Source organism: Miniopterus schreibersii (assembly GCF_964146895.1).
Source record: "Miniopterus schreibersii genome assembly, chromosome: 11".
Taxonomy (NCBI): Eukaryota; Metazoa; Chordata; class Mammalia; order Chiroptera; family Miniopteridae; genus Miniopterus; species Miniopterus schreibersii.
This window is the reverse complement of record NC_138111.1, coordinates 60757938-60784009: the sequence shown is the minus strand read 5'-3', so window position 1 is coordinate 60784009 and position 26072 is coordinate 60757938. Positions and strand designations below refer to the sequence as shown.

Genomic DNA, 26072 nt, shown 5'->3' with positions numbered 1-26072 from the left:
CCAGCTTCACAGCAAATCCTGGGAAGGAGAGAATAAAGCTCGAGGGAATGATTGGGGGGATCTCTTGGGGATGGAGAAGTAGGGAGAGGAGTTTGTTGATAAGCAACAAGTATGCAATTATGCTCTGTTCTTTTCTTCAAAAGCCTTGTGGTTTTTGTATTTTAGGAAACCACATATTCATGGCACACAGAGAGAAATCCTGTAAACTTAATACTTGTGAGGAATCTTTTGTCAGGGAGAGAATTTATACTGAAAAGAAATCCTATAAACATAACCAGCGTGATTTTTACTACACAGCCTTTAAGCATTGACTATTCCTAGGCTTCTGTTTTTCCTGGGGAGACTCGCTACAGTCATGAGAAATGGACAAGTGCCTTCAAATGCCTAAACATCAGGGAGGTCATCCTGGGGGAAAACACCTTTAAATGGGATGACTGTACCATTTAAGTGGGATGACTGACCAAACTCAGATTTCTTAGAATGACTTTAGATATTAGCAGTGATTCTAAAACATCTTCACTGAACTCCTCCTAAGAGCAGAAGAGAGTAAACATGTGCTCCTAGCAATCTGAGGAAGACACAACTTGAAAATCAAAATGTACTTAAAGTCTTTTGCTTTATCTTAAAAGTTCAGGTGAAATTTAAATTCTAGTCTATGCTGAGTCATTTTTTAAAAGCTTTAAGCTTTTTACCATACATCAACACCTGATGTTTCTGATATTGCTGGAAAATCTGCCCATTTACGTGACTCCGAGCACCATGGTGCACGATACTGTATCAGCCTGGAGAGAATCCATCTAAGAAATTATTATAACTTGTGTCCTTGCCATTCAGACTCTCCATGAGTATAATGGAAACACAGATTTCACCAGGGGAAACTAGCTGAACCACACTTTTCACCTGTCTATTGTCGTATTGCAGTATCTGTTTATCTATGTATGTATATGCATGTACCTGCTGTATCTGGGGATTATCTAAGGGACGGTGGCTCATCCTGTTATCCTTGTATTCTCAACACCAACACAATGCCTGACACAGTTACAGTCAACACATATTTGCCGAATGAATGAGTGATAATACAAAACAAAATCCATACTCCTCATGAGTTAGAGACCCCAATCTTTAGAGGAATGCCAAAGTATCCCAAGTACTTAGACCTGAAGCCTGAATATTTAATATCATGAGTACCTGACATAGCTGGGGGAAATTCAGGGCAAATTTTTTGCTTTCTACAGATCAATTTCTTGTAAAAACTACTGGTGTTGGTTACTCTCCACTTTGATAGTTATAATGGGGTAAGGGGTAGTTTTCACTAGTTCTAACTCTTGTATTTTTCAAACCTGAAAATAGAAATCACATTTGAGAGTTAAATGATCAGGAAAGTGTGGAATTTAGAGGAGACAATGTTTAACCAGATATGAGACCAACCCAGAAGGCCCACCTCATCCCCCTGTAGGACAGCTATCAGGGGGACTGCCCAGCTCACTGTGATCCCCCCTCTCTATGGGAATATGGGAAGGGTGCTGCTATTGAACCATGAGGTCCTAGTCCCTGCACTGTAGTATGTGGCTCCACCCTTGTCTACAGCTTGTTGGTCTAGGTGAATAGACATCTGACATAAGTTAGACCAATTTTACTCTATCATGGGAATTCAAAACTGAAAGTAAAAGGCACATCATTGAAGCTAAGTTAGGGTAACAGTTGGTAGCATCCTAGAGAGAAAGTCCACTCTTCCCCTCCAGTGCTGAACCCCAGATCTTCCCTGGAGCCTATCTTTTCTGAAAAGTTGCTTGTCAGCTTTTCCATCAATTTTCTAAGAGTCCTTAGTATGCTACCAACCAATTCCTGGTTTTTGTTTAAGTCGCCAGAGTCAGTTTACTTGCAACTAAAAATCCCAACCACCACGCCATCGATCACTTACTCCGGACTATGAGCCTGGTGAAGGCCGACGTGAAGAGGTTTCCTCCTATGTACCTGGCCGAGTACACGCCAGCATCCTGGGGCTGAGCGTGAGGCAGGTGCACTTCTAAAATGCCAGGAACTTCGTGCCGGGGCACTGAATGGATGAAGGAGCCTAGCAAAGGAAAAAAGCAGAGACTAAGGGGTCACTCAGACACTCCTGTCTCATCTGGCTCCTCCGCTTGCTCAGCTTTCCATGACCCGACAGCAGATGTGCTCTAGCACATGGCATGTGGGAGAGGAGTGAAGGGGCTGAGCTGCTCAATGCACTCCCAGCCGTCAAGAAAGGTGTGGTGACAGAGCAGAGATGATCAGCCTATGGGGTCTACTGCCAAACACAGGGAGATGGGGGTAGGCGACAGCTCTTATCTTCTGCAGGGAGAAGTGAACAGACAAATCTGGGCGGGAAATGGCAGGTAACCCTGCCAACTAATCAATTAACCAGAGGATACCTAGAATCACTACTCCAATCTGGAAGTACTATTCATCCGCAGAGCTCAGAATCGGCCCCAGCAATATTTCAGCTGGATCAGGCCGCTGCCACCAAGTGGTACCAAACTGTAGTTGGCCCTAGATTGCACAGTTAAGGTCCCAGAACAATTGCCAGTTGGCTTCCCAAGCTCACATTGGTCATCTTCTTAACTTTGCAATCAAACAAGCAAACATTTGATATGGCAGGATTTGGAATCCCATTTATCAGATCACAATGGGGTTTATTGTGCATTTATAATTCATATTGTATATTCATATATGTATATGAATCTCTAATTTACTTGATTAAGTCATCAAACACATCACCTAAGAGAGCTTCCATCACATAACTTGATTAGCTTGCTTTGTAGTAGCTTTACTTCAAACATCTGCTCCCGACTAAGATAATGACCCACTGCGTTGTGTGCTATCAGGTGTCTCACTCCTCGGTGCTGAAAGGAAACAAAACCCAGACTCACCGTTTTTGTAAATCACTGCGTCTTCTTCTTTAATCAACACCTTTTGGAAAGATATGCTCACATTATCTCCCCTGTCCACAGTCATAGTTAAAGTAGCTGGTAGGAAGGAAGCTTTTAAAAGAGAGAAAACACATGAGAAGGTAAGGTCATATATTTTCTTCAGGAGCAACTGAACTTTGAACTTCAGACAGTGAGGGCTGGCACTGGGCAGGAGTCAGCTGGTTTTCATGATATTACAAACAGTGGTAGCTAATGGCTTTTAACCTTCCTTAAGGTTATATCTTTTTGAAGAACCTGATGAAAGGAATGGTTATTTCCTCTGTAAAAGTGTAAATATGTACACGCAACATACATACGTACATCTTTTCCATGCAACTAGCTGGGGAGGGGAGGATTTTGTGTTGATTAATATCTATTACCAAACTAAAACCTGATATTAACTATAAACTACATTAACTATGAATCTGCCACCCTTCTCCAATTGCTAGCAAATTTCCTCAAAGTGGAACAGAATATGAATGGTCAAGTGTTTTCCAAATAAATGGCTTTTCTCTTGGTCCTTTTGGGTTGTTGTTGCTCCAGTGAATTCTTATTGCTTTAGAATGCCCCAAGCATTTTTCAGATGGAACCAGTACAACGCTGCCCTTATTATTAATGGTGTAAATATTGGAATATTGAGGAATAAGGCAAAGATGGGATCCAATATCTTGCCTTCTATCCTTTCATTATCTATATATGAGCTGACATAGTCAAGGGGCTGAAGTACTGCGATGTAACTGGAGACGTTATTGTATATTTGGGTTGTAAAATCATTTTGGAAACTTCTGTCTCTGTGTTAAACTTGGAACAAAATTTTGCCTGAGCTCCTTGGTTTAACTCACGCCATCATCTGCAGGGAGCCACAACTACAAGAATGAAGGAGATTAACTCTAGGCTTTAAGTTAAGCCAATTTTTAAATTCCAGCCTTATTGAATATAATTGACATGTAAGTTAAGCCAACATAAAAAATGCAAGGATAACCACTAAAAGAAGAGAAACAGAATAAATAACTTTCCTAAATATGGAGGGCAGGAAGACTGCAAGCAAACAGGCGACAAAAGGAGACAACAATCACAAAGAAAAATCACAGCACAGGGTGGCAGAAATCATGCCAAATACATGATAAAAGCGAGAGATCCTCAGAATAAATTAAATATATATAAATATGTAAATATATGCTCTTTTCATGAACTGTACATTAAGTGTAATGCCCTATAAGACTGAGAAGGGATAGAAAAATATATACTGCACTAGTAACTAAAAGAAGCTGATACTGCAATATTTATAACAGAAGAAAAAATGATTCTGAAGGTAAAACAAAATTTGGCTTTACATGATGAGAAAAAGAAACAGTCCAATCAAGTGTATTAAGTGATCCTGAACTTGTATACGCCCCTAACAGCAGAGCTTCAAAACCCAGGGAAAAAACACTGACAGAATTAAACACAGAAAGTGGCAGATCCACAAACATTGTAGAAACGGTCAAAAACTGATTAATCGAACGGACCAGAAATTCATAAGGACATATATAGATTTGAATAACACAAAGATCTGGATATTTGTGGACCCCTGTACATAACATGTATCTGAATACATGTTATTTTGAAGCATATTTCCTCGCTATTAAGCCACAAAGCACATCCCCATAAATAATGGAGAATCAATATCCTCTAGAACAAATTTCTCTGATTGGAACACACTCAAATTAGAAATCAAGAGCAAAGCACCCTGTACCCTAAAGTCGGAATCCCTATAAAGTGGCCTTTGGATGGGCAGCTTGAGAAGCTGACCAAGCGCTCAGGGAGCTGCACTGTGAGGGCAGAAGATGCCTCTGAACCACGCTCAGGATCCGGGCTTTAGGCCTGTCTGCTTGTTGTGCCCGCTGGCCCAGGAATGGTGCCCTGCCAGGACTCCCACTAAATGCCTTGGTGCAGATGGGGACATGGCAAACCCAGAGGGAGAATGGTGTAGACCAAGGGGCACTGTGAGTCCTGGGAGAAGAGAGTCCTGGGCTTGAGACCACCCTCTGTCACGGGGCCTCTTTGAGCAAGTTACTTAACCTCTGAACATCACAGTTTTCTCATCAGTAATTTGGAAGTAAAAATATTTACCTTAACAAGCTGTTAGGAATATTAAGTGATGTATGCCAAACACCCCTAGGTGCTTAGGAGAAGTCAGTATCCTTCCCAAACATAAATAAATGGCAGCACTGCTGTGCTGACATTTGTAACACAAACTTGAGTGGCAGCTTTCTCAACAGGACGACATGAACCAACCATTGGGGAAGGCAGGCAGGGAACTGGGGCAGGGACTTCACTGGGCTCCCTCTCACACGGACAAGCAATTAGCAATCCCACGTGCATAGCTCTTGCTCTCTGACATGCTCCTGGGCTCCTGCGATAATTTTTTCTGACCATTTCATGCTGTTGTGCCTTTCTCTGTGGTTTGTTTGTGTTTTCTGCCCCTCACTGTGAAGACTGTTTAGCTGACCATGGGACTTCTCACCCAGCATTGTTTCTGAAAAGGAATCAAGATTCCCCACTATGCTCAGCTCCCATATAGTTTTTCTTTTCCCCACGCTGTGGCTATTATTTCAGACTTTGTGCCCTTTAAGCTCTGTTTCCTTAGGTAGGAACACAGTCACACCAGAACCCCACTGCTGCCCAGCCTGTCACCTCCCGGGTCAATCTCTCTAGGCTGATTGTTCTCTGCTGAGCACTGCACTTGGGCTTCCTAATGACACAGGAGCCAGCTTCTGCATGGTGCACACAGACTGATGCCACGGGCCTTGACTGGATCATGAAAACAATAAGCGCCTTCTAACAGTGCCTACTGCTACCAGGCATTGTGCTAAGGACTTTACACATATTTAATTTTCATAATATTTCTGTGAGATAGATACTACAATTATCCAAATTTTACAAATGAGATTAAGGGACAGAGGGGTTACATAAATTGTCCAAGATCACACAGCAAGTTCATGGGAGAGCCAGGATTGGAGAACTTTCAGAGGTTATATAATGTTAGAATTCGAAAGGCTTAAAGTCCTAGCACCTCATCTTACAAATGAGGTTGCTGAGGCCTGGGTTAGAGGATGGGCTGTGCAGAACCATGGGATGAGCTCATTAATTGACAGAACTTAACTAAAAATGCAACCCACTTGTTCCTTAAGGGCTGGAGAGGAAAAAACAGATGATGGTAAAAGTTATAAACAAAAATGTTTCTCATGGATGAAAAATAATTGAGAACAATTTCAGTTGCCTCCTTTAATGATAATTAAGGACCAGGAGTTATAAGATTTATGATGTACTTTTATGTCCATTATAATTTTGTGTAATTTCACAAAAGCCCTGTGCAAACAGGATAGCCACAGTTTACCGATGTGGGAGGTAGAGTTAAGGGTAACTAAGTCCCTTACTCAAGGCCTCCTAACACTGGGTAAGTGTGAAAGTTAAGACACAATCTCTGGGCGTCCACACTTGTTCCACACCACCAGCTCTGCAGACTCATGAGGCTCCAGGCCTGCACGCTCAGTGGCGATCCCAGCCATTCCGAACTCTACGAGGTTCTTCAAACAGACCGTGAGGTCCTCATGTCTAAGCGGTGAACTTCCTCCTTTCTCCTCTGTTCCTTTTTCCCTATGTCTCACCAACTCCTTCTCATTCAGTTTTCATTTATTTATTTTATTTTTTTAATTGATTTTAGAGAGTGAGGATCGGAGAGGGAGGGAGAGAGAGAGAAATATCAATATGAGAGTGAAACATTGATCAGTTGTCTCCCTCACATGCTCCAACTGGGGATCAAGCACATAACCTGGGTATGTTCCCTGACAGGGAATCGAACCCACAACCTTTCAGCATATAGGACAATGTTCCAACCCACTGAGCCACACCAGCCAGGGCTCCGTCTTCCTTTAGATGTCACTTTTCCCAGGGGCCTTAGGCAATCCCTGGAATCCAGGTTAAGTGTCGTCACAGCTGTGTGACCCCACTACAGTGCCACTCCTGGTGTATCTCCCCTGCTGGACTGACCTTCCAGGAGGGCAGGGCCATTGGAAGGCAGCACAAGGTGGTGGGTGGGGCCTGGCCTCTGGGATCAGGCCTGTGCTAACCATCCCGGGTCCAACACTGGGAACCAGGTGTGTGAATGCACCTAAGTTACGATTGCTACAAGCCTCATCTATTAATATGGGGTCATAACAGTCCTCGTGAGATATGCATTTGGTAAAGACTGGATTGCATGGTCATGTCTATGAAATTGCTAGGGCACATAGTAAGTATTCAAGGAGTGTTATCATTGCATCTCCCAGTGTGGCACAAATAGAAGCTTAAGAATACTTGTGGAATAAAAGAATAAATGAATTAATCTGATTTCAAATTTCCCTATTTTCTTTATGCTTTTAACATGTTCATTTGTGTTATTTAGATAAAAATGGCTCACCTCTCTCAGCTTCACAAATCATGTGTGGAAAGTTTGATGGTCTTAAAGTCAAGCTATTTCTCAAATGAAAATAGGAAGAAAAATCACCTATGTGTCTTCTGATGCAACACTGAAACAGATCTTTGGAGGTGAAAACGTCTCAAACTTCACATCTGCCTCCCTACTCCCAAATGAAATCACCAGTAAGGTCCGAATAAACTGCTTTTGACTTTTTTGCATGATGCCATTGATAAAAACAGGTTGGCCATTTGGAGTACACAAGCCAATTTAAGCGGTGTTCTGGCACATCTCAAATGGATTTTCCATTTCCTCCCCAGATGCACGAGTCAGCAGTGAGCAGGAATATATTGATGTTTTTGCTATCCTGCTGTGCCCCTGGGCAGGCACTTCTTGGTTCCCACGATGTTGTACCAGGGAATTGATATTGTCAGGAAGACAGAGTTTTGGAGGTTTTCCTAATTCACTCTAAATAATATCACTTTCCTCCACCATATTTCAGCCACTGGATGGTCAGCAAAAGAAACGGGATCAGTTCAACAGCCTGAGATGTTATTACTAAAATACAGGAAAGTACTACCTATTCTTCTATTTTGTATAAACCTCCACAATTACATGTTAGTAGATGATATTAAAATTTTCCACAATTAAGTGGGAAAATTAATAGTCCCACTAAATTATTGCTTATTCCAAGGCACTATAATGATGATAATTATTGAACATTGACTGTGAGCCAGATAACGTTGATGATATCATTTAATTTTCAAATGCATGTGGTTCAATCTCTATCCTCATTTTTTGTTCAAATGAGGAAACTATGATTTCAATGAAGTAACTTGCCCTGGGTCATATCATTCAGTTGCAGAACTGGGTTCAAACCCACGTATGACGACTTCCGCTCCCATGCCTCTGCACTATGCCTTGCATTGCCTTGCAGGGTTTCAGTTGGAGTTGTTGTATTTTATAAAACAAGTGCTCAGAAGGGAGGTTAACACTGAAAGTGATATACAAAGGGTAGTGCAGTGGTCAGAAACACCGGCTCTGAAATCAGATCGCTTGGCGTCAAACCCCATTCCCACCATTTACGACCTGCTATTGTTATCACTGTGTAACTTATTCTGCAATGCCTCACTTTACACAAGCTTTTTAGGAACACATCTATCGTGTAACTCCTATCTTATTTTAAATGCACTCATGGGAACTGGCTTCTTGCATATGTCATCTTATTTAAAACTTAAGACAATTTTGAAGGTATTATTATCACAGGTGATGAAAAACGAGGCCTGCAGAGGTTAAATACCTCGCCTAAGCCCACACTGCTAGTAAGATTGGAGGAAGAATTAAAGCTCAGCTGAATCTGAATCTAAAAGCCATCTTCTCTCACCTGTTTCTTACTACCCAAGCCTGCTGTTGCCTCATTTTGCTGAATTTGCTCTCTCCTTTATCTGTGCTGACCTGGACTCTCAGTTTGAAGGGATCATTACAGTGGGTTTTGGACTCCCATTGTTCTGGTGTGACATGCTCAACAGGTTCTTATTTATATATCATCAAGGACAATCCCAGGACATCCCAGAAAGGGCACAGTGGCTTCACATTTCATTCCTGTGAAACCATTTGGGCACCAGCCTCAGATTATCTTCATTTAGAATGTGGAAACATCAGCAGAAGGACATAACTCTTTATACAGTGAAATCCCAAATGACACATGTGGAACATAATAGAGGCAACTTTTCACCATGATAGCTTTGGCACACCTCACATCCCTTTGCTCAACCTCTCTTCCCTCACCGGAGAGCTGCATTCCTGGGAATGTCTGTTGTGCACTTTTCCCACTCGCCCTGGTGTCATTCAAAAGGGAACATTACAATTTTTCTAAGAAACCTTTTCCTTCATTTATAATAAACAGTGGTTTTATCACTTTTGAGCTTGTTGTCTTCAAATCTTTTAATGGCCACCATTAGCCAATTCAAAGCAATGTTCTCAGGTGGACCCCAACTAGTTCCTACCAAACCCTTGCTATTCAGAGTGTGGTCTCCCCCAGGAGCATCTTATCCCCTGGGGCCTCGGTGGAAATGCAGAAGTCTACCTGCCTGTGCAGGCCTGGGAGCCTTAGGGCAGAACAGAATCATTAGAGTGTTTACAGCATCATCTCCTCCCGCTGTCATCAGCTTGGTGACTGACCTAAAAACTTAGCTTAGGACCCACTTGTTTGAGGAGAAAGGCTCCACCACATCACTGCCTGTGAGGCGTAGCCAGGAGTAATGCTCCTCCCTCTCAAACCCTCCTGCAAAGTCCTGCTGTGCTGTGAGCTGGGTCTGGGTACTCGACTTCTAAAATTAAATCCTATCTCTTTCCAAGAATGGCAGCCTGCAAAAATGGCCCCAGCTCTTCATCCCTCCCTGTATCCATAACTCTGCCATTTAACTGGGTAGTGCCCTCCCACCTGATGTAGGCTCAGCTACCTGACTTGCTTTGAGCAATAAAATGAGGCATAAGTGAGAGTGAACAACACTGAGATGAGGTTTCCAGAAGTCTCAAGTGCTCCCACTTGTTCCCTTGGGCTTTTGCCATCTCCATGAGACCATACTGAGGTCACCCTGCTAAAGAATCATATGCATGTGAAACCGAGTCAAGCTGGCCCAGCCAAGGCCAGTCTAATAAGCTGACAATCAGCCAATATCCACACACGTGAGAAAACCCAGCCAAGATCAGCAGAGCCACCTAATCAGCCAGCTGACAGACTCACAAGCAATAAATGCTATTGTTGCATGGCTCCGTGGCCGGTGGTTGTTACACAGCATTCTTGTGGCGCTAGATAACTGACACACCAGTAACCCCCTGGGTTCAGTTATTGATAGGTGTTTCCCTTTTAAATTTTTTATCCCTACTATATTTTTCCCCCTGAAAACATTAGCTTCTGTTAAGAATACTTGGGGGAAGCCAAAAAAATAAAGAATCAAATAAAAAATTCAGTGGGAAAGCTCAAAATAGCCAACAGTCTGGCAGTGCACAGTTGGCTTCATTGCTGTGACTTTTATATTACATACAGGTAACATGTTCGTTTTTCCATAAGGGCTGTGGATCCCTTAGTAGAACATACATTTCATTTCATGTAATGAGCTAGGCACAGTGGCTAGTGAAAGGGGTTGGATGTGCGGGAGTTGGCCCAGACAGTCTTTCATCTCTAACGCTTGATGTACTAGAGACAGCGATGCTTGGAAAGAGGCCGGCAAGGTCTCCGAGCTGTGCTCAGGCAGCTCATCCCAGCCTCCGAGTGAGCAGCTGCCAAAAGAAAAGGTGTGCGCGTCTCGGCGAGCCTCACATGCCCACAACTACCTTGTTACCTTGTTCGCGCATCTTCATGGTGCGTATCTTTATGGCCTCGCCTCGAACTCGCCCTTCACAGAAGTAAGCACCGTTGATTTTACTGGCCTTCTCCCTCTTCCACACGACTTTTTTAGCCCACTCTCTGGTCACATCTTGAGTAACTTCCAGTGGATCCTGATGCTGGTTCATTAAGGCTTCAAAGTCTCTTCCTATGGTGAGGGGCTCATGGGGGCGCCATCCGGAGGCAATGCAGGTGAGGGATGTTTCAGCATCAGACACAAGAGGTAGGGAATTGATCAAGATCAGGTCCATGGCACCGTCCACTGTTCCTAGAAGGAAAGAGGGAGCATGAAGTATGAGGAAGGTTATTAACACGGCCCCACTGGATAATCTGGTGCTTGTCTAAAACTGGCTGTGTGAGCAGTCCTTCTAAATGCTACTCTGGTCAGGTGCCTATCGTCCATAGGATGGGATCCAAAACTCTTCACCATGGCAACACCTCAGCCCTCCTAAGCGCTCCTGCCCCACTGTGCACCCTAGCTGCAATGGACTGGCAGTTTTCTTCCATGCTCCAAAACAAGCTGTGCACTATGTATCTCTACCCATTGTAGTGTCTGGGACACTAGTGAGGTATTCAGTCAATGCTTGTTGAGTTGAGATAAATTGATGATAATGACATTACTGTCATTATTAATTATAAATAATGATCATTCATTATTAATTAATTAATGATAATGTGGTACTGCCATAATAAAATATTCTAAAGAAATATATTGACTATATACAAGTAGGTTTACAGTTGTGAATACAAGTAATACAGAGTTTGTTCTTGTATTAGTTATTAATTACTGTATTATTTTCCACACAAACAACTGTAAACCTATTTTTCCCAACCCTGTTCACTGTATGTTCACTTCATGACTCTCATCATTATCAAAGAATTGCCCAATTCCACATTAAATTCCACAAGATAGGACAGGGACTGAGCAGAGTCTGCATTTCCCTCTGAGCTTCATTTGTGTCATTTTTAAAAACACCTATCTTGCAGGATCCTTGTGAAGCTTAAATGAGAAAAAGTCCCTAACTTGCCGAGCTCTGTGTCTGCTATAGGTGGGTGCACAATGACTATTATTTCAGTTCTCTTTATTCCGTTTCCTGAACACCTAGGCCCAAGCCTCAACCCTTCCCAAATGTATAAACAAAGTCCTACCTGACCTTCAACATGCACATTTAAAAAAAGAAAATCCGCCCCCCCCCCCACCCCGTTTTAATTTCCAACGTTTCTGAGATGAACAGATGGAATCTTTTCCTATTCTCTCCTTGCTGGATGTGGAAATACCAGAGACAGAGGATGCTCTCTGGCTCCAGTGATGGTTGATTCCCAAGTCTACACGATTAGGAGGTCAAGCACACTGGGTGATGAGGACCAGCTGGAATCTGAGACTTTTGTGTAGATGTAAAGTGATTCTAGTAAGCTACATGTTAGCTCATTAAGTACTCATTAAATTTTCTCAACAACCCTTCAAAGTATGCACCATTATCTTATTTTTAAATGTGAAGAAATAAAGGCTCAGAAGGTTGAGTAGCTTACTCTGTCTTCCCCAGCTGTGGAGGTCAGAGCTGAAATTCAAGCCCTCACGCGTCTTTCAGGTGCTTGGGTACACCATGCCCTTTCCCGCCTGTCTGTGCGTGCTGATCCCTGCGCCTGGAACACCATTCCACACTCTCTGCATGGCTAACTTCTGCTCGTCCTTTGGGCCTCAGCTTACACGCCTTTCTCCTAGGTGCTTCTCTAGCTACCTTCTCGATAACGCCTCCACGTTCTCACTCCATTAGCCTCTAATTCGGCTTGCTGTCTGTCTCATACAGTTTACCATAATCTGTGATTATTTTATTTTATCCTCCCCTACACAGTAAGTTTTATGAAGATGAGGAATGAAGTGATTTTATTCACAGTGGTTTATATAGGAATATCCTGCTTAGTCTCAGCATATAGAGAACTTAGTATTTGTTGGATGCATGGTTGGGTGGATGAATGGACAACTTTTACTCCAAATGTGTCTGATTCATGTCTGCCTACTGACTTGGCTCTCACTTCTAGAAAATGAGCTAAAAATGAAAGCGTTCTCCTGAATCTAAACTGACTTTCTTGCCCATATTTAAAATACAGTTTTGATAATTAACAAGTTTATAGAGGAAAATTTAAGCAAACGTTACAGTTCTTACAAAATGTGATACAAAATGGTTGCTGAGCATTTGGGTCTGACCAGTATCCCTTTTCCAGACCTTTTTTTGAGTCCCTACTTATGCCAAGCATTGGCATTGTGCCTGCCATAAACTCCTCACACAACTTATTTTTAATGGCAATTGCCAATGTTCCATGTATGCAGCGGGGTTTTGAGGATGATCCTACTACGAGTAACATTTTTATCTGATTAATTAGGAAGAATTTCTAAAAGTCAAAACTCAATGTAAGTGGGAGTTAGAGTTTCATTATTTTCTTGTACTGTTAACTCAATATGTGGGATTGTGGGAGAAAATCTTGATTAGAGTGGGTTTCCAAGCCTGACTCTGAAGCACCTATCTTGCTTTCAGCCTCAACGGTAACTTTAAGATCCTGAGAGAGGGGACAGAGGTTACAATAAGAAAAACGTTGTGAGAGAGAATGAGCTTTACACCTAGCAGAATTATAGTCTCCCAAAATAGCTGCGAGCATAGCTCCCCTTCCACATGCATCTCCAGCCCTGCCTCCGCGGACAGCCTCGCCTGCTACACTCACTCATTCCAGGCGCTCCCAGAGCCAGTCAGCAAGAGGAAGGAAACTGTCATTCTTTCAGCTCTGGTTCCATCCAGCCCCATTTCTAGGGCCAGCTGAGTGACTTGCCAAACCAAGGATCTGCTCTGAACTTGCTGAACTGCACTGGCACTGGCCGTGATTTATTTAATGACTTTAGGAAATAATAGAAAAAGCAGTTGATTTGAAAAGACAACCACACTTCATCTGTCAATTGTTTCTAGGTATTGATATGGTTTCTTTTCCCTTTTGCTCCTCCAAGCTCTGTCTTTTTACTTTTGGAGATAGAAAGGGAAATTGTGCATCCAAGAGTCTGGATTTGACAGCACTATCACCCTAGTCAGCATGCCAGTTATAGGAAGCCCTCTTTCTCCAGTGAGTCCCCTGTCCTTTGTAATGCCATTTACAATAAAGTGCCAAGAGGATTTTGTGTGTGAGCTTTGGATATGAGAAGAAATCCTTACCAAATTCCTGGGACAGATCTTAAAAATCATCAACTTAAGTTTCCCTAAAACAAGAATCCATATTTGTACTTGTCTGTATATGCCTAAAGAATTTCTGGAAGGTGCCACATGAACCTATGAACAAGGGTGACACATTAGGGGAGAGCTGGGTGATTGGGGAACAATGATGAAAGGGAGGCCTTTCGTTGTATACATACGTAGGCTGGCTTTCAAACCATTTGAATATTGCCTACACACAAAAATTAAATGTAAAAATGTAAATGTTATTGCCCTTCCCTTAAAAAGGCACATTTGGAAGGGAATCAAGAGCCATAGAAATATATGTCTCTCAACATTTATCCCTGACATCCTCTCCAAATTTCCTTGGATTGCATCCAAGTAATGCATTTTTTCTTTCTCTCTTCTTTGGACTAATAATAGGAAATATGATGTCATTCCACAATGTTGGAAAAAAATGTTAAAACATGGGTTAAAAAGGAGGGGGTCATGTTTAGCCTTTTAAAGAAAATGGAGGAGTAGAGGCCCTATTGCAATGGGTATGGCTGTGGCCTATGGCTTCTTAAGAGAGCTCTGTGACTGCAATTGCATGGCTGCTGCCACATAAGGGATCTTCTATTAGGGACATTTTCCTAAAAATAATTGCGAAAAGATAGATCCCATCTAGGCTCACACCAGCATCAGTCCCTGTGCCTAATACCTTTTCTTACATGGCAGCATTATCCTCTCCAGTCACGTTGAGTTGTTTTGTCACAACCATAGTCTGAAGGATTCTGATCAAATTCATTAATTAGTTCAATTTACATATCTATCATCAAAGCTAAGAGTTTGTTATAAATAAAAGTAAGATGCATACTAAGTTTCATACATCTCACAAGTTTGGGGGACTGATAGTGTTTTTCCTTAGCAAAGATCTTGCAAACACTTTTCAATATTTGCATAAAATGTGTCTTGTTCACAAGTAAACACTTGCCATCATGGCATGGCATCTGCCAAGTTAACAGATGATTGTTCATCACAATTGAGGCATAACAATATCCTACAGTGCTGTTTTGTTAATTGTATTTTTTTATGATCAGCATCTAATCTTTATGGTAACATTTTCTCACTAAATCACATTGTGGTGCACTCAAAATGTTGTTTAAATCTTGTATTTGCATTTAGATTTTCTTGTATTCAATATTGCCTTTAATAATGGCCCATTAACTAAGGCAGGGGGAACTATTATTCTTTAAAAATAGTAATATAAATAATTGTGGCCCTAAATCACCACCCATGTAATAGAACTAAATCAAATTAGAAATTAGAGGCAGAGCTGTGTTTTTCAAACTGTGTTTCAAGGAGTTATTTTTGAAAAAGTTTTTGAGAATGGTGAAGGTGAAGTGAACAGTGGATTCCAGACACTCACACGAACCATATATACTCTCAGTGAGCTGCTGAACTTTCATCTGTTTTTTTTACATTTTGGCTTCACATTGTTTTCATTGGGGGGGGGGGGGTGATTTTGTTTAAATAACAACATACAAAACCTCAAAGGTCATCACTTTTAACTACTCTGTTTACAGATTAAAAACAAGAAAGGTTAAATATAAATCTCAATGACAATACATTTCACTGCAGCACAACATGCTTATTGCAATCAGCCTGCTGTCCCTCTCTTCCCACATTCAAGTTCAGCACTGCTGCACATAGTCAAGTTCTGGTGAACCCAGCTTCCTGCTCTTCAAAGTGCTGGCAGGCTAAGAGGAAAAAGCAAGTTAAATTATTGCACAGTGAGGCTATTTCATTGTGCTTCTTATCACCTGAGAATTGTGGTGGTGTGTGGAGTTTCACTGCTGTGTGTTTAAAATAAGGACACAAGGCTTCAGAATGGACGTCTGGTGTTGACTGTTTAAAATTTTCCCCAGGGTGTTCTTGGTCATTCCCCCTTTATAACAGAAGTAGATATCTTTTAAGTTTTAAATGTTTAAACTGGGCACTACCTGATGAGCACTGCCTTGGCCAAAGACATTTTTGAAATCAAGGGTTTGGCAATCAACTGAAAAGGTTTTCGCCAAAAGTATTTCTGGAATCAAAACCCTAAGTAATGAGCCAAAGAAGCAAAGACAAATCCAAAACTTTCCAGGATATTTGGTGGTATTATTTGGATTTCAGTTGTTTGTTTGTGCTGTACAGAAAGAAAAGGTCTCTTTAGTTAAAAACAACCTCTCATTAAGTCCTTTATATGTCCATTCATCCATTTACTAAACACACGTATTGAGTACCTCCATGTGCTAGGTACTGCTCTTGACCCTGGAGACACAATGAATAAAACAGATGTGATCTCCACCCTCATGCAGCTTACAGGCACAGGTGGAAAGACAGACGTGGAAAACTAAGCACATAAGTAAATACAACACTGGAACCCTAATAGGTGCTGTGAAGAGAATTACAAGGTCTATGGGAGAGCATCATAATGAACTTAACCAGACTTGGCTGAAGTGGATGGAGGGTTTGTAGATCAGGCAAGTCTCCCTGAGGAAGTGACATCTGGCCTGAAGGAGAGTTGGAGTTCCTCAGGCAAAGAAAAAGGGATATGAGAAGACAGAAAAGTCTTCCCCCAAGAAATACTACTGAGGAGGGCTTTGAAAAGGAGTAAGCGTTTAATAGGACTCACTTCTAGAATGTTCTTTCTTAATTTTATCCTAAAGTTCACATTGATTTCTTTTTATTGGATGCTAAGAACCACTGGAGCCATTTCTATGTGTCAACCCTGTAATAAAGGATCTTTAGCATCTTCTTTGCCTTCTTGCTCCCCTGAAGAAGCCCAGTTCCCAGGCATGCTTCCAATGCTCTAATCTTTTTGCTGTGGTGGCTGTTCTCCATGTTCCTTTGATATATGTAGTAAGTCTCTGAGCAATAACTTCACCCTCAAGTTTCCTCCCAAGAAGATATTGGGCCAAATTAACAAGATACCAAATATACAAGACTGGAAATAACTAAAAGAAGTTGCTAAGTTTTGATTGTATAGTTAGAAGTTTGGAGTTAGGCAAGGACATCCATGATGTGTATAGGCTGAGTCTCTCTAACAACAAACTATTCTCACCCAGGACCTGTGCCAAGTGAGTTTGCCCAAAGAACATGCCCATTTCCCATCCTTGTCTCCCAGCCAAATAGGACCGTCTGTCTACTGGAGGAAATGGCAACCTCTCCCCACCTTCGAACACCAGAAATTTTCCATCCAGGATAAATAACACATGTCCTAGTTAGAGTTAGTTACAGTCAGTTGGCAGGAAACTTTTATTTCAAGGGAATACACAGAAAGTCCACACAGTGGGACCTTGGTAAATATAAAGCACATGTGCATACTCCATTCTGTGAGGTAGGACTGGAGGAAGCATGGTAGCACCAAACCAAGGATTGTTTAAACTGGAAGGGTTCTTAGATAGTGCTTGGTACAAGCCTCATCCTTTATAAAGGGCAAACTGAGGCCATAGGAAAGAGACTGGTCAATGGTCACACAAAGGGTGGCAGCAAGGCCAGCCTTTGAGCTCTGTCTACCCAGGGCCCGGGTAGCAGTGTAAAGGGACAAATCTTTAATGTGAAGGAATTTGGAATATTTACAAACCTGGCAGGAAGGTTCCTGGAAGAATCCTGAAGCTTGATAGCGATTAGGGCAAGGGAGGAAAGACAATGAAGAGAGACAACCAAAGAGCTGAAAGCGGTACACGACAGAGAGATGGGGAATGCTCAGAAAAGAAGTCACAAATCCCCCCACATCTTACAATGCTGCCTTCTAACCTTTCCTGCCCATTTTACCTAAGAGAGGAGTGCTCTCTAATTGGACCATGTTCATCCAGGGCCAGAAAATGTACCAGGTGTAAGAGGAATGTGTATTTGGAGCCAGGCCACCTTCTCTTTCTGGGTTCTTCTCCTGATTCAATCACCTGCCAAGTTTCCCTCGGCCCTCATGCTTCCCAAAGAGCTGCACACCCACTCCCACAACCAAATGCCTACACCCTCCAAGACAGAACCAAACAAGGTCCTTAACTCTAGTTCCCTGATCTTCACCTCCCAACAGAGAAGGCAATTTGATTGATTTGCTTGCACACAAAAACCAAGATTAGCTTAAAGTGACAACCCACTGAGAACCATTAGAAGAGAAAACCAAAGAAATGAGTCTGTAATGGCAGAAGTTCAGGATCATGACAGTTGCTAAGAAGAGAGTGACAAAGGAAGGGAGCTGGCTTCCCAGCAGGTCGGAGACTATACCACAGAGGGAAGAAAGCTGACATTGTGTTTTATATGCTACACAATAGATACCATACTAGGTGCTTTACAAACAGTCTCCACTTGAACTCTCACAATAATATTGAAGGAAGGCATTTATATTCTATCTTATGGGTTAAAAAACACACACCCTGAAACTAGGGGATGTTCAGCCCAAGGTCACACCACAGGAAGATGGAATTTGAACCCATGTCTCACTGATGTTAAATTCCATTACTACCCACTATGCTTCATTCTAAGTACCCTGAGAGAAGTCAGTTTTGCCTTTTCCCATTATTTTATCTCTAACAATTAGCATAGTGTCTGGCATATAACAGGCTTTTAATAAGTACTGATGAATGAATAAACATAAATAAATGAGTAATTAAGACTGGCCTTCAGTGAATTAATTCATTCAATAATTGTTTACTTAATAAGTACTATGAATTGGGCTATATGCTGCATTCTTTGGGTGAAGAAATAATAAAATATGGCTTCTGCCTTCAAGAAGCTTATAGTGTAGTCACCCAAAGGCATGAATGTACTCATACCATAAACACTGACAGATTTCACTATAAAGAAGGCCCAAAACTTCTATGTAGCAAAAGACTGTATCAATGAAGTTAGATGACCAAGTGGGAAAATACTGTTATATGTAAAACTTAAAGAGTTAATATCTATAATATATAAATAAATTCTATAAGTCAATAACAGTGGCAATTCACAGAAAAGGAAACAAAAATAACCAACTACAGTAGACTGGGGGGGTGGGGAGAATGGTTACAATATTTTGCACTTTCTTTCATTGAGTGCATCAATTTTACTTCTCTGTCCCTTGAAGCTAGGCTTGGCCACTGGACTATACTTTATCAGTGAAATATTAGCAAACATGACACAAATAGGGGCTTTAAAAATGCTTTCCCACTGGGCTTGCCCTTTTTTGTTGTTCTATGGAACCTTGAAACCACCATAAGGAAAGCCTGCAATAACATTCCGGAGAATGAGAGACCACATGGAGCAGACATAAGCCATTCCAGCTGACGTCCAATAGACCAACTGTCAGGGATGTGAGTAAACCATACTAGACCATCCAGCTCCAGCCAAGATGTGAGCTGACCACAGAGATCAGCCAATCTAGGCTAGACCAAAGAACTTTCAGCTCAGCTACAAAACCATAAGATATAATAAATGTTTGTTGGTTTACCATTATATTTTTGGGATGACTTGTTACTCAGCAAAAGCTTACTGATACACCAACAAGCATATGAAAAGATAATTAACTTAACTACAAATCCCAAAATACAAATTAGAAGGATATTTCAGTATTTGTCTATCAAAGTGACAAAAGTAGAGAAGGCCATAATATCTAGTGCTGGCTTAATATCTAGATAAACAGGAACATCTACCTTGTAGGTAGGTAGTATAATTGGTAAAATAGCTAAATATAAAAAAATATTGCTATATGTAAAACTTAGTTAATATGTATACGATATAAATAAATTCTATAAATCAATTATTAGTCACAATTCAGAGAGGAAGAAACACAAATGGCCAACTGTAGTAGACTGAAAACAAATGGTAACACTCTGACCAGTGCAGGTCAGTTGGTTGAGTGTTGTCCTGTGCACCAAGAGGTCACTGGTTTGATTCCCAGTCAGGGCATATTGCCCAGGTTGCAGGCTTGATCCCCGGTGGGGGGCATGCAGAAGGTATCCAATCGATAGTTCTATCTCTCTCTCCCTCTCCCTTCCTCTATCTCTAAAAAAAAATAATTAAAAAAATCAATAAAAACATAATTTAAATTAAAAAAAAAAGCTTAAGGGATGCTCAAGCACATTAGTAAGAGTATTACAAAAACAACTGAGATCATCGATGACATAATAAAGTACCAATTTGAAATGAAGGCTACATGAACTGAAATGAAGAATAATTTACAGGGAATCAACAGTAGAGTAGAGGACGCTAAGAATCAAATCAGCAATTTGAGATATGAGGAAACAAAAAACACTCAACCAGAAGAGCAAAAAGAAAAAAGAATCCAGAAATATGAAAATACTATAAGGAGCCTCTGGGACAACTTCAAAAGGCCCAACATTCATATTATTGGAGTGCCAGAAGGGGAAGAAAGAGACCAAGAAATTGAAAACCTATTTGAAAAAATAATTACAGAAAACTTCCCCTATCTGGGAAAAGAAATCGACTTACAAGTCCAGGAAGCACAGAGAGTCTCAAACAAGAGGAACCCAAAGAGGCCCATAGAAAGACACATCATCATTAAAATGCCAAAGGTTAAAAACAAAGAGAGAATCTTAAAATAAGCAAGAGAAAAGCAATTAGTTACCTACAAGGGAGCACCCATACGACTGTCAGCTGATTTCTCAACAGAAACCTTGCAGGCCAGAAGGGAGTGGCAAGAAATATTCAAAGTGATGAAAAACAAGGACCTACAGCCAAGATTACTCTACCCAGCAAAGCTATCATTTAGACTAGAAGGTCAGATAAAGAGCTTCTCAGACAAGGAAAAGCTAAAGGAGTTCATCACCACCAGACCAGCACTATAGGAAATGTTGAAGGGTCTTCTTTAACAAGAAGCTAATGAACAAAAGAATCTGATGAACTAAAAAGATCCAAAGACATTGACGCATGCAACAGACAATCATATTTCAGAGGGAAGAGGGAAAGGGAGTGGAAGGTGGGAAGAGATTAATCAAAGAAGTTATATGCATATATGCATAACCCATGGACACAGTCAATAATGGGGTGAAGACCTGGGGGGGGAGCGAGGTGGAGGGGGTCAATTGGGGGGGAAAAATGGGACACCTGTAATACTTTCAACAATAAAGATAAATTAAAAACAAAAAAGAAATGGTCACGATATTTTGCATTTCCTTAGAGGTGCATTTACAGGAAATGCTTACAATATCTACAGTAACTATAAAGTTTCATAAAAGCCAACCTTAATCCATCACTTATACATCAGGCACTGCCCTAAGTGTGTTACACATAATAACTCACTTAATTATCATAACAATCTTATGGAATAGGTTCTATGATTATCTTCAATTTACAGAAAAGGAGATCAAGGCAAAGAGAGGTTAAGCACTTGGTGGTTGTCACACAGGTAATTAGTAGTAGAATTGAGGGTCAAATTTAGGCAGACTTGCTTCAAAACCCTTTCTTTTAACAATTAAAGTATTACTGATGTTACACTAGTTCATATCAAGAACACGTCTTCCAACAATTTAGTGAAGAAAGGTTGGTCTCTTCTGTAAAGGGCATTAGAACAATTGGACATCATATGCAAAAACAAAATGAATCCTGAACTAAAACCTCCCACCTTATACAAAAATTAACTGAAACAGATCATGTAAAACATAAAAATATAAAATTTGTGGGATATGAGAGAAAAGTTTTCATAATGTTGGGGTTATTACCTATGACACCAAGTGTATATAAAGAAAAAATATTGATAAATTATACAGTTTTATTTAAAAAATTCTTTTGATAAATTATTTATCAAAATTTAAAACTTTGGTCTATGAAAGACACTGTTAAAATAAAAATGCAAAATACAGACTGGGAGAAAATGTTTTCGAATTTATATACATGATAAGTAACTTGTATCCAGCATGTATAAAAAAACTCTCAAATATCAACAGTAAGAAAACAAACAACTCAATTATTTTAAATGTACAAAAGATTTGAGACACTTCACCAAAGAATATACATATATAAATGGCAAATAAGCACACAGAAAAATGTTCAACATCATTAGCCATTAGGGAAATGCTAATCAAAACCACATGAGATTCCACTGCATGCCCCCCTCCAAAAAAAAACAAGACAAAGCAATAATACCAAGTGCTAGCTAGAATGTGTAACAACTTCACTCTCACTCATTGCTAGTGGTAATATAAAAAGAATGGTCCAGTCACTGCGGAAAATGGTTTGACAGTTTTTTATAAAGTTAAACATGCATGGACCATATCACCTAGCAATCCCATTCCTAGGTATTTACCCTACAGAAATGAAAATGTATGTTCATATAGTGAATGTTTGTATTAGTTCTATTTATTCATAATCACCCAAAACTGGAAACACCCAAAGGTCCTTCAATAGATGAATGCATGTAAACATCCACACAATGGGATGCTCCTCAACAATTAAAAAGAATAAACTATTGATACGTGAAATAACATGGCATTATGCTGAGTAAAAGACAACATCAGAGGGCTATGTACGGTATGACTGCATTTATATGACATTCTGGAAAAGGCAAGCCCCTAGGGATAAAGAACAGATGAGTGGTTGCCAGAGAATAGTGGGAGAGATCTGATTATAAAGAGGGAGTACAAGCAAGATTCGGGAAGAGTGATGGAATTGTATTCTACATATGAATCTACCTATGCATTAAAACTCATAAAGCTATACACACACCCAAGTTAATTATTGTGTATTAATTTTAAAATTATAATAGAAGTATATCTTCCACAATTACCAGCAAAAACATGCAAAGGTATATCAAGGATAGTCATTGCACACTAAAGCCACAGATTAGAAACAGCAGAGCTCAGGAAGAGGAGCATGACTAGATAAATGCCGGTTCACACATGTAATGGGATATTAGAAGTCTGCATGGAATTATGTCCTTGTTATATAACGTGAAGGAAATAAGATACATTATAGTGTGTATGATCGCATTCTTACCAAAACAGAGACAAGCTAGAAGCCATGCAGCAGCCTGACTCAGTGGCACCTCTGGCCAATGAAGTTGAGGAAACAGGTGATGCTCACCTATTGCTCTAAGTACCTAGTATTGTATTTCTTTTGTAATTTTAAAATGCGAATTTTAAGTTTTAGAACAGCATACAAGACTACTCCACCTAATGGCAGCATTCTAATTAACCACTGACATGTCCGTCTCCTTCCTTAGACGGGGGGCTCCCTGAAGAATAGGACTGTCCTGTCCGTCTTCAGCTCCTCAGCACCAAGCTCCGTGTCTGACAGACTGCATTTTTAATACATTTAAGTTGACTGGAAGAATTCAACAGCAACTGAATGTAATAGATCTCAAACCCAGGCGACTATCTTGTGAATTATTAATTGCCTGGTATCATCAGTGCAACAGTGGAGCAGTTAAGAGCTTTGGCCTTGAAGTTCTGTCTCCTTTCCCTCACCTGTAAAATGGGGGAATAACATCTAAATCACTGACTTTTGCATGCAGGACTATTTGAAAGGCCACGGCATGATGCCCCCTGGATGAATGAATCTGTGTGACACTGTGGTCTGCATCAACCCCATGGGAAGGGTTGTGTTTTAAGTCATCTTGGAGCTAATGCACCCACAGAAGAAGACTGCTGATGGCTTTGTATCCTGCTGTGTCCTACCCGCCCTCACACTTCAAACCCACATGGGCAGGAAACAGGCCCACCTCGAGGTAAGGAAGATTCCCTGTGTTTCCTTCCAAAGCCCTTTGATTCTTGCCCCCTTTCTTATAGGACTGACCTTAACAGGAAACCAGCCTCTGCACATGCGCATGACTCTGGAAAAGCAGTTTCACAGCAGCTTGGGGGCAGCCTTGGGGGAGAAAGGGGCTCCTCAGAGATGAACATAAGCCCTTGCTCCACAGGCCTTTGCCAGCTGGCCCTTAAGGAGACCACTTACCTAACCCAAAGCTTACCAGCCGTGTGTGTCACCCTCCTTACATTTTTTTCATTGTCTATAAAAATGAGTCTATATACAGTCTATTAAAAGTATGGTTTTTTTTTAAATCCTCACCTGAGGATATGCTTATTGATTTTAGAGAGAGTGGAAGGGAGAGAGAGAAACATCAGTGTGAGAGAGGAACACTGATTGGTTGCCTCCAGTACACACCCTGACCAGGGATTTGAACCTGCAGCCCTCCGGTGGACGAGACGACACTCGAACCAACTGAGCAACCCTGCTTGGGCTAAAACTATAGTTCTTATACTTTGCTCTGAAATAGGGCAGTAGCTCTTCAGAAGTATCAGCCTCTCTAGCTTGTCAATGGGATTACAATCTTAACTTGGTAGTGGAAGAGGGCTCAGGGGCCTCCAGCCTCACATCAACTCCTTTATCGCAATTCTGGAGCCTACTGTCCTCCAGGCCTCACATGAATTATTGCCATGACGAGGAACCACCTATTTGGGAAGCAGTGAGTCTGGCCGTATCCCCTCCCCTGTGTTTCAAAAAATCCTGTATACTTCCAAATTACAGATACATTTGCCAGGTGGGATTCCAACTAAAGTTCATGTCAGTTTTCCCCCACTAAACTGCAGACCTGAATTTCTCAAGAGGTGCTAATCCATGTGTCTTTGTTAGGAAAAGCTTCTTGAGAAACCCTGAGTGTGTAGTTACTATAATTCCCTGGGGCCTCTGCCAGGCCCCAAGCTCATTCCAGTGGCAATGACATCATTCCAAACATGCTGGAAGCTCTTCTTAAGGAAGCGTCCTCAGAGTGTCTGCATGAGCTACCTCCTTCCTACAGTGACCTCCTTCTATTTCCACATTCAGCTGGAGAGCTCTCGCTAGCCCCAAGGCTTGGCTCACCCTCTCACACAGCCCGAGAAGCCTCCAGATGCCACAGGTCAGGGGCTGTGTCTTACGGACTGCAGAGACGTGGTGCCTAATAGGTATGGTCGTGTGACAGGCCGTGATCCTATACACAGCAGCTGCTGGGCAGTTTATCACTCCAGTGGCTTATGAGAGCAACTCCTCCTTTATCATCGCAAGTAGACAGTGTAAGATTTACTCAGACTCTTGGGCAGCAAGGAGACAGAGCCTGTCTGTGCAGTCACTGAGGGAAAGCAGTCCAAAACCATGAAAGCCAGAGAGGCAATTTCATTAAATGTTTGAGATACTCTGGGCATGGGACAGGCCCATTTTTCAGTCAAATGTAGTACACAATTTTAAAGGCCTGGCCTCGCTTTCTAAGGCCAGGCTATTCTTTGAGTTTCTCTACATTTTGACGAGGTGTGCCCCTCTCTAGCTGCTCTCCAAACTCCTCCACCCAGCTCTGGCATCCAGGGAGGCCGTCCATGCCCACTCAGGTTCAGCTAATAGGAAGCCCCGGAAGGAGACGAGGGTAGAAGGAGGCTGTGGTCAGGTGTTTTATTCTCCTGGCTCCCTCCCTGCTGAGCCATCTACAGAAGCCACAGGTTGGTGATAGTCCTCTCTTTCCACTGCCCTACTTGGGCTCAATTACTGCTCCTTCCCCTGCGCCTTCAGGTCTATGCACTTTCAAGCAATGCTCACTTTCCAATTGATCCCTTTATGTAAATAAAATTTTGTGCTGATGTCTAATAACTAAAATAGATAAAACCATGCTTTCTGTGGCTTGTCAGGGAGATAGGAGCCCAGCTTTGTACCTTCTCCCCCAACCCTGAAGCAGACACTTGGGCACCTCCCTAGAGCTGCTGTTTCTTTAAAGAAGGACAGTATGTGAATCACTACTATGAAGTATTTGCTAGTTCTGTTTTTCAATATCAGTGTGTCAATTATATCTGAATAAAATTATTAGTAGTAATATAATAGCTACAACTTATTAATACCTACTACCGTTCAGATACTTTACATGCATTGTTTTACTTAATCTCACAACAACCATATGAATTAGTCATTCATATCACCATATCACAGATGAGGAAACTGACTTAGATAAAATAAGCAACAGTGATGACTAAAAGAGATCTTAAATGTAAAACATCTGGAACAGTGTTAAAATTCATAGCTCTTCCTTTTTCCTGATAGCGAGCTTGTCATGGTAGGCTCTCCGCATGCATTGTTTCACTGAGCATCCAGTTACCTTAGTACTCTGGTCATCCCACTAGAAACGC

The 26072-nt window shown here is 41.3% G+C and overlaps 1 protein-coding gene across 3 annotated transcripts in view; it reads right to left on the bottom strand.

Annotated features, from left to right (window-relative positions):
• TEK (TEK receptor tyrosine kinase) overlaps nucleotides 1–26072 on the bottom strand; it is a 97398-nt gene that overhangs the window by 46082 nt on the left and 25244 nt on the right. For 2 of the 3 annotated variants that reach the window (XM_081152017.1, XM_081152019.1), the window contains exons 2-4: nucleotides 10731–11042; nucleotides 2910–3020; nucleotides 1922–2074 (exon numbers count right to left, since the gene is read on the bottom strand). In XM_081152017.1, the coding sequence (XP_081008143.1) occupies nucleotides 1922–2074; nucleotides 2910–3020; nucleotides 10731–11042 (576 nt within the window). The remainder of the gene's footprint in view (nucleotides 1–1921; nucleotides 2075–2909; nucleotides 3021–10730; nucleotides 11043–26072) is intronic. The other variant, XM_081152018.1, reaches the window with a different exon arrangement.